The sequence below is a fragment of the Saccostrea echinata genome, unplaced genomic scaffold (assembly GCF_033153115.1).
Source record: "Saccostrea echinata isolate AGI-Se365-2 ecotype Australia unplaced genomic scaffold, CSIRO_AGI_Sech_v1 ptg000011l, whole genome shotgun sequence".
NCBI lineage: Eukaryota > Metazoa > Mollusca > Bivalvia > Ostreida > Ostreidae > Saccostrea > Saccostrea echinata.
This window is the reverse complement of record NW_026889760.1, coordinates 3,043,934-3,053,999: the sequence shown is the minus strand read 5'-3', so window position 1 is coordinate 3,053,999 and position 10,066 is coordinate 3,043,934. Positions and strand designations below refer to the sequence as shown.

Genomic DNA, 10,066 nt, shown 5'->3' with positions numbered 1-10,066 from the left:
TTTTTTCATGATTGCATTACACCAAAATCCGGTCACTAACGATAATAAATCGTTTTAAGATGCCAATAAATGTTAATCTTAATTTTCGCAAATTGACGTATAAATCTGTAAATGTTTGTTTAATACAATATAAGCAGCAAAAGAAAATTTTCTGATTATTTTTCTTGTTTAAAAGAAGCAAAGTAGTATTTTAAATGCTAATGATTTCTTTTTAAAATTATACTATTCTACTCATTAAGTAAACTCTGAATATGCTATCAAATTAACAAATTTTAATGCACGTTCTTTTATATACCAAGCAGCATTTAACGTAGATATTTTTTATCATAATTATTTTCATAAAACGAGACAGTTGCTCTTTAAAACATATAATTTATTAAAAAATATCTTTGTTTTTCTTCATATAAAAAATTTAAGTTGAAATTTTTAAGACATTTGGTAACTAAACAAATTATTGTTAATTTAATCAAATAATGTTTTACATTATAAGAAGAAAATTACATAATAAAAGGATTTACGTCCTATTATTTGTTACTGCAATATTCTCAGATCTAATTGTCATCAAAAATAAAAAAAAAAAAAGTAAAGGAATGTTTAATAATGAAAAAAATATTCACATTTGGTTGAACAAGAAACAAGCTATGTTCTTACTATCTGAAAACTTAATAACTACAATTTTAACAATTTACATATGCAAAAACATACATTAAGCATTACAAGAGTTAACATGAAAATAGAAAATATTATTTTCATTTTTAAGCTAGGAATGTAAACAGTTGAAACATAGCCAATGTATAATATCTATGTAAAGATAAAAAGATTTTACGCTATTGGAATTGACATTGATACATCTATGCATGTACGTGTCAAATTATTGAAATTAAAACTGATACATGCATACACGTACACGTCGAATCACTGGAATTGACACAGATACATGTATACACGTACACGTCAAATTATTGGAATTAAAACTGATACATGCATACAGGTACACGTCGAATCATTGGAATTGACACATATACATGTATACACGTACACGTCTATTTATTGGAATTTAAACTTATACATGCATACAGTCACGTACACGCCGAATCACTGGAATTGACACAGAAACGTGTATATATGTACAGGTCAAATCATTGGAAATGACGCAGATACATGTAACACGTTCACGTCAGATCACTTGAATTGACACTGAAACATGTATACACATACACGTCACTCCAAATGTTAGCGACTCTGAGACAGATTTAACGATGAAATCTAATATACATGAGGACATTTCTATTTGTAGGATGTCAACAAATTTAATTCTTAAAAAAAAGAGCCTTTGGAATGGGTAAGGGGAGCGTTGGGTACAATCGCACCCCCTTAAAAAGCACTTGAAAATATTAATTCTTTGAAACAAAAGAATTCATTTTTTTCTTCATCTTTTTAAAGATATTTTGCTAGATTTTGTTCATTTGATATTGATAAATAACTTTCAAAAATACAACAGAATCCAATTAAATATTACTCATTTATAAGGAAAAAAATCCCTGGCTCAGGAGGGTGTCCCATGTATTCCCTTGATAAAAGTGGAAAGAATTCGGCACAGTGAATTTTTAAAACAATTATTCGGAATAAACAATAGTACATGTATGTGATACTTTCCTATTTTTCGCCAAGTGATACAATGGAAATGTATGAGACTTGGAGATTTTATGAGACTGATGCTATAGCATCATACGGGAGCACTTTGAAAGATTCTATGCTTAATTTAGATAAATATAATTTTTTGTGGGGTTTTGGACAAGGGTTGATTAAAAAAAAATACTACTAAAAAGTCGTATTTTCAAAGTCAGTGTATAAATTTCTTAGACTATCTAAAAATAAATACATTCAACAATATATAATTTGTATAAAATATGAAACAATGGTATATACAATGACATCTTAGATGTTTTAAATATCACAATTGAAAGAAATGTAAATGCTATATCAAACAAAACGTGGAGTGTCTGATATGTGTTAACACTGAAATTGCACTCTTTTCCTAGTAAATGTACGTGTAAGTACATGTACTTTTCGTGTTTGATTTTTTTGTCGGAATCGTTATCCCAACATTCCATCCCAGAAGATGACGTCATTTTATTATTTACATGCATATTCCTCTGTCCGCTCACTGCATTTATTACAATGCACATAGCAACACCAATGAAATTTGCAGTTACACTGCCATGTTTTTGTGTACTGATGGGTATTGTAACCCCGTCCACAACACATGAGGTCACATCCGTCCGTATCGTAAGACGTCCTATTACACTTCCTACCCACAGTTCCTAGCGAACCAACAGACTCATCATAATCACAGTAGTTCGGAGATTTCTGTAAATACACTAAGTCTGATCGCCTTGGCTTTGTGTGCGAGCGCCGAGACCGCTTCAGAGTCAAATAAACTGGACGCCTATTGCGTCCTCCTACCATCGGCACCACTTGTTTGGATCTTCTGTATTTCTTAAATAAATGGTCTCCTATTTGACGAAATGGCGGTAAGGTGGTCCAGCAAGTCTTCATCGTACAGGATCCAGAGACTCCGTGACACTTGCATTCTCTGTTCATATTTTCCTTGACGGCCTGTAATGAAATATATGGTGAGTTGTTGCAACCAAAGATGAAATCGAAATCGATTTCCATTTCCGTTTATTAAATTAAAAGCTATATATACAAGCAGGGCCAAAAAAAAATGTGATGTAGCTGGTATACATTTGTATACAAATAGAGTCTATATTTAGAGTATAATAATATACAAATATTGAACGATTTTGGAAATAGTGATACAATTATTATTATTAATCTGATAAAAAAAAATCTTAATAAAAAAATAAATAAAATTTCTTCACAAAGATTTCTTAGTATAAGATGAAACATATAGTTCCGTGTACAGACAGTGTCGAGAGCAAGCTAAACCGTCAAGAGCTATTGTGAATACTCGGCGAACCCCCTTTTGTAAACTTGGTGTTTGTGCGATGTTCTTTAAGATAGTATCATTTTTACAACTTCAAACAAATCTCTTTTCACTATCAGAGCTCCCTCGGTTCATAAATTACCATCGCTGATCTTCGCTATGCAAACGAATCGTTTGAAGCTCAAACTTGATTAAATAAAATGCTAGATTGTCTAGAAGTGTTGTTATTTGCGCACGGTATAGCGTTCCATGGGAAAAGACGCCCTAAAAAGACCCTAATTTATAGTGACAAGTCCTCGACCATGGACGCTTACATACAATATGTGGCGGGGAAATTTTCAACCTGTAATATAAAAGCTACCGACATCATAATTGGAGCATCCTTTTTGAATGAAAGAATGTTGCGAATTAAATGCCGTATTAGCTTTCTGAGGATATCACATATTAACGTATTTGTAGGGAGCATATAATACACTGAAACATATACCCATATATTTGGAGGTGTAAAATTTCTTTTTTAGTTTTACAGACGTGTCAAAGTAAAAATTCATTAGATCTCTAGTATAATAATTATTTAGAATAAGAAGATAATTATATCCAGGCCGTGTGCATGTATATTTCTCAAATATTGCCTCGTAATATTTTAGATAAATGTGCAACACATTTCGAAAAAAAATTATATTATTTAAAAAAGATTATTCGGTAGATACACTGATTTTATAAGCATTTTATTTTTTCTTGGAAGAAGAGCAAGTTCCTTGGGCTGAGTAAGTACATGTTCGTATCAGTAACGACTTTTGCAGTCATCCATAATAACCTTTTCTCTGCTTATCATTAACGAGACACAAAAACTGTATGTATGCCTATTTTTTTTTTTTTTACTTATTTTAGTCGTAAATGATGCATATATCAAATCTCTTAAATATTTAGAAATTGCAGACTTTCTATGATGTTCAGTTTTCTTCCGTTTTGCCATCATCACTCTTGTAAATCTATACAATCTTTATCACTTTAATTATAGGATCATTGTTACATGAAACTTCATGGAAGTAAACTTATTCATTTTATTTATATAAATATAGATTTAGTTGTTATATTCATGATTTTTGAGATTTAAAAAAAATTATATTTTTATCCTTAAAGCTATAAAAAACTTAATTAAATCTTTATAACGAAATGCTTCATAAATGCCTTCAGTACCCTTCTATGTACACGTGGTTAGGAGCCCTGCAATATGTACATAAGGGGTAAATTCACCACCGTAATAAATTAAATTTGAATCAAATGAAATATTATAGACCCTATTGCATACATCAATACAGCAAGTGATGGACTAAACCTCTTTTTCTTTAGAAAATTGTCTTTTTCAGAGAGAGAGAGAGAAAAAAAAAGAGAGGGATGAAGTATACAAGAGAATTAGGTGAATAGCTAACCATTAACTGTGTCGTGTTCTCGTTACCACAGACAGTTCACTTATATAGCTAATTTTGCTCGTTAAACATTTTGCCAAAATGGCGGACGTCACAAACCTTTGGCTCAGGTTACCGCCACCTACCGGGAGTACCAGTCATTAAAATATTGTATGACTCTAATTTCTAGGTGTTATCTATTTCGTCCTGTTTATCCGTGATTTATTGTACAGCACACATTCATGCATTTACAATTTTCTCGAGATCATTTTAACAACAGGTTTCTTAAGGACATTTTCCCGTAGAATTTTTTTTTTTTTTTTTTTTTTTTTACAAAGTCGTCACCTTACTCATTTGTTGTCAAAGTTAGATCTGGGTAACATTATTTTATGCGAATCAATTTTACAATTATTTTTGAATATCAACAAGATCTACAGAACGTTTAATTTAAAAATATACAGAAACCTTTAGAGTTGTAAATAACAGGAATATATTTTTGAATATATACAAAAAAGAATATTTTCCATTTCTGCATATCAGATATCGGTCAAAATTGTTTAGTTTTCAAATACTTTTTTACCATACTGAGCTGCTAGAAAATGTTTTTATAAAAAATGATTTAGACATCAACTTCAGAATTTCAGTCTGACAGATGGCAGCTATTCACATTCATGTGAATCCTTCATAATTTTTTTAAAACCAAAATATAAAAATTTTATACCCTATGTTTGATCTTATCTCTTGTTACATTATGCATAATATACCGGCGTTAATGGAAGACGATTACCATATATAGAGAGTCCCTCTTAAATACTGAATAAAACCCCCATCATTATTTGCCAATGGAGATTCCAAACGTCTGAACGTGATAAAAAAAAGGCTACAAAACGTAAATAATTCGTTACACCATTATCCATCATATACACCTGCAAATATTTCCTATATGTGACAAATCACACTTAAATCAAGTACACGCTTTTATTATCGCCGATTTATGAGAAAAATGAAACGAAATTCTTCACTAGACCTTGTGAGAAAAATTCTCTCTCTCTCTCTCTCTCTCTCTCTCTCTCTCTCTCTCTCTCTCTCTCCTGTAGATTAATAAAATGCACTTTCTGTTTCATAAAATAAGGGGGGGGGGAATAAAACTTTCCTACTGACTATACCTACCTGAGCCTTCTCAAATACATTGTATTTTTAGGAAACAAAGACAGAGGATTTAACACTTCATTGATATGTGGAAGTTCAATTGTAGATTTTTGTCTGTGATAAAATATTCACCATAGTATATTTGGAATAATCCTTTATGAAGTATATCATAAGTACACACAAATTAGAAATTTGATATGATTTCGTGCTTAATTGTCAATTACCTGAGTCTAAAATTAGATAATCTTGAAATCTACCCTTAAAACGTTTTGTCCTCCCCCAACTTTTTGTTTGAAAATAGAGCTCGTTGTTATCAACAAGTTATAAAGTTCTGATAACAAAATGTTGTAGGAAGACAATAGTTCTACATAAAAAAAAAAGATTGAATACTTATTTAAAGTGAAAATTTAAACATGGTATTCTTTAAAAAAGAAAATAACTTCCATAGTTTATGCAATTGTACCCTTCGTTGCACCAATGTACATGTATGTAACAATTTTTATTTTCCTCCCAAGTATATTACTATTTTCATTATATATTAATAAGCCACAGTTAATGATGGTTTGATTTGCTTGTATACAACAGAAATTATAGAATTACTTGCGGTATTAAAACACACACACATTTATGTATGACACTTTGACACCATTAAACACAGCAATTTCATGCTTCAGGGGTGGTACCGATATGTACCGATATATCATGTTTTAGAGTTATATCTCGATGACTCTCCCAAAACACATCTAACTTATAAATTTTGCAGTCTCATGATTACAGTGATAGTTAATAGGTTTTGGAAAACGGTAATATGTTTTAAGTTTTGTACATTTCATTGACGTGTATATTATATTTATCCCAAATAAAATCGTACTTAGCACGCTGTGGATAGGAGATATATATCTGTATATTAACAATAGTGACTCGGGATGAAATTAACTAAACTGTTAAATTTCACCCAAAAAAAGTCTCTGTTTACAAGTGACACATTAAATGAAGGATTTTGAAGACGTCAGATTGCGGATTAATGTTATCTGTCTAGTGTATCAATGCTATGTATTGAAACAATCCGCAAGAAAAAGAAGTACCAAGGAAAGAAAAAAAAGACTTCAAATGATGAACAAAAGAATAGAGTGAAATGTATTTAAGTCGCACACGAAAATCATCACTCACGATTTCCAACTGTCACTTGACAAATGAAAGAAATTATTACGCATAAGTAGGTGTGAACACGAAGGTCAAAGGTTAAGCATGATAGGGTCATATAACATCACACAAATACCACAAGGTATCAAGATTACAGAGATTTTGTACACTTTCATTCAATTGTAAAATACGCTTTGTCCTGTTCTTTAAATGTCTAGAAAATAAAAGATATTGAACAACTTTGAAATTCAAATATGCATATCTAATTTAATGACGGGTGAAATAATTTTCACCATGATTTAGACATTTAGAAAAAGAAAATATTTTGTATTAGAAATAATATAATTATTAATTAGATATACTATTAATTTTGACATTGAGAAAGAAATGCATGGTATAGAATCTTTGTTAATCCATCAAAGAGGAACATAGGCATAGCATGTGTACATCGTAACGCCTAATAAATCCGTAAGTAAGGAAGAGAGCACCTTATATTTGTTCTTGCACGGACTTCTTGTGTTTTGTATGCTAATTTCAGACATAACTTTGCTATATTACGATGGATTGTTGTGAAATATTTGCGATCGATCACTGCCAAACATTCCTATTCAATAAGATACATCGTCCCGAAGGCCTGACATTACGGTATGTTTAAAATTGATATTCGTGGGCTTTTATCCACTATCACAGGGGATTTTTAGGAATTGCATGTAGATTTTATAAGCAATGAATCATGGATTTATAATTTTAAGAATTACAATAAGGATTCGCTTGAACTTTTCTCATCACGTTCTAGTTTAAGAACCCTATATACACTGCACACTAAGAAGTATCTGCTGTTGGAGTAATTTTCTCTTAGACCTAAAATAAAATAAATTAAAATCTACAGTGTATTGCTCATTTGGTAATCAATTCAAGCATTCTAAACATTTTAGAAGCTCAAGACAAATTTACTGAAGATTTGATTTGCTTGTATCTTTCCCCGCTGAATTAACATGTACATGTACTTTGTTGTCTGAAAACCTTTTTCCTGGGGGCAAATGCCAGGTACCCTATTTTGAAAATTAAATAGATAAGCTCAAAATTTACACCTTTATACAATATGATTTATTTCAATGTCCAAAAAACATTTGCCTTAGTGTTTAGAGGTCCTTAAAAACTGCATTTATTATAAATTTTTAGTTCTTGTTTTTTTTTTTTTTTATTTTAATCACCACAACGTTATTTTGATAAAAGTATTGATTAAATCTTAAAAGAAATAAAAGATTTTCGAAGATTTCCGTTTCAATGTCTTACACAAGCTCAGCATCATCGTCTTGACAAAAATAACTGTATAACACTGTTCTAAAGGATGCATATATCGTCAGTTCTGAAGTTATCGACATATTTTGAAAGGTAACGACACACTCATTAGCAAAGGGATTCAAAGGCAACTTCCTCTGACATCAACTTCAAAACATAAATTTTTATATGAAAAATTAATGAACATATTTGACAATTTAATTTATTGAACAGATTCTAAAATTTCTGACAAAAAATGCACACCACTGACATTTAAAAAAATGCCCTTTTTAAACAGAAATTTAGACCAAAATCTTCTGCTTAAGGCCCAATTGTTCATCCTCGTAAATGCAACTCATTTCTGAACGATTCCTTCATGATTGTTCTTAACTTATTAAAGGTATGCATCATTGGGATAGAAAATCTGTCTCAAATGTAAAAAAAAAAAAAAAAAAAAAAAGATAAACACAGTCCCACAATCTATTGACAGATACAAACGAAGGAATATCAAAATCTTGAGTACATTGGAGAGCAAATTCATATTTACATTTCCAGTAATGATCTTTATCCAATGAAATTATGTAACAATAGGCTAAAATCTATTTTGACATATTATCAAATATTTATCATTACTAAGAACTGAAAAGCATTCCGAAATAAGGCACATATTTGAAAAGTGACTCGACAGAAATGGAATTTTGTTGAGAAGGTAGAGTGTTTCACCAATCGTGGGAGGACAATGGCGACTTTTGAACATATCTCCTAGAGGGGGGCTCGAGGAGATGTAGAAATTTCAGGGAGTTAATGATTGGGGGTGATGATTTGTAACCACAGAATGATATTTTTAAGGCGATTATGATGAACACCAAACATGACAGAATCAACCTTGATTTTCCTTGGTTGTTCAATTTAAATCAAATTCAATTTTAAAATAAATCATCGGTTCCATGACTCACGGTAAAAATTCCGAAATTAATTCGAAAGAGGGTTGAGATTTTTTAAATTAACATAAAGGTTAAAATACCTTGGGTAAAAATACTTGCACAATTTTAAGGGCTGTGGAACGCATGGTGATGACATCAAAAGAGATGGAGCTAATGTTCAGTATTACAGGTATATGTTCTTTAGAACATAGTAAAAATCAAGTCTCCGAGTTGGACAGGATTGTATGTAGGTGTCTCACAAGTGCTCTGGCATTAGAAAGATTAGTTACTGAAATGAATTGTCATTGCAATGACCGTGATATCTATATTCTTATAGCTCAGATAATACTCCATTCGTTTGATACAATTCGTTTGATAATGTTTTTCACACTATAAAAGATCACCATGAAGTTTTTTTAGGTTAACATAATTGTTAGACTCATCTTATTTTCATAACTAGTATGAAACAATGAAAAAAACGTAAAGAAAAAAGTATCAAAATTCCCTTTAGGCTTAAGTTAAATTCAAATTTGCGGATCTTGCCCATAATAATCACCAATCCCACCCCTTCCCAATACAACATACCTTTTCAAAAACATTCGACTATACCGTATGTAACCTTTGCAAAACCTATGCATGTAGTTGAAAACGAAATTAGGAAGCAAAGCAACATATAATGAAAGGATTTTCATTTCGTTTACCTAGCTTTCTTCATAATTGTAGTAATTTAAAAAAACATTTACTCCAGGCCTAATAGTTATCATATCAAATAATTCATTACAACTGTCATCCATTTCAAAAAACTCGACATGTGTAACGCGATCGGTTTGCTTACCATCAAACTGACAAAACAACTACTTAATGGTATTCCCTTTTCAAAGTGCCAATTCCTTTGGAACTCTGAAGAAAACCTATCTCTAATTGCCTCAATAAAAGTGTCAGTGAATGAACTATCTTTTAGTTATCTCATGATCATTATTCTACGCACAAATGTTAGATATATTTTGAGTTCATAAAGATAAATATTTTTGTTAAGGATTATCACTCCATTGTGTATGTTCCTGTATACATGCACTCGTCGACATACCCAAGTTTATGTAGAAATTCTGCTTACATTAGTAGGAATAGATATATAATTATTGTGTAAAGTGGCATATGATCTCAATAACTTTTTCAGCGTCCGTGAAAAATCATTTTCAAGGTATATTTCG

At 30.9% G+C, this 10,066-nt stretch overlaps 1 protein-coding gene across 3 annotated transcripts in view; it reads right to left on the bottom strand.

The window, feature by feature from the left end:
* Positions 1-661: 661 nt before the first annotated feature.
* The window catches only part of LOC133184813 (protein Wnt-7b-like), a 44,154-nt gene continuing 34,749 nt past the window's right edge, over positions 662-10,066 (bottom strand). For all 3 annotated transcript variants that reach the window (XM_061319893.1, XM_061319891.1, XM_061319892.1), the window contains one exon: positions 662-2,619. In XM_061319893.1, the coding sequence (XP_061175877.1) occupies positions 2,137-2,619 (483 nt within the window). In that variant the 3' untranslated portion in view covers positions 662-2,136. The remainder of the gene's footprint in view (positions 2,620-10,066) is intronic.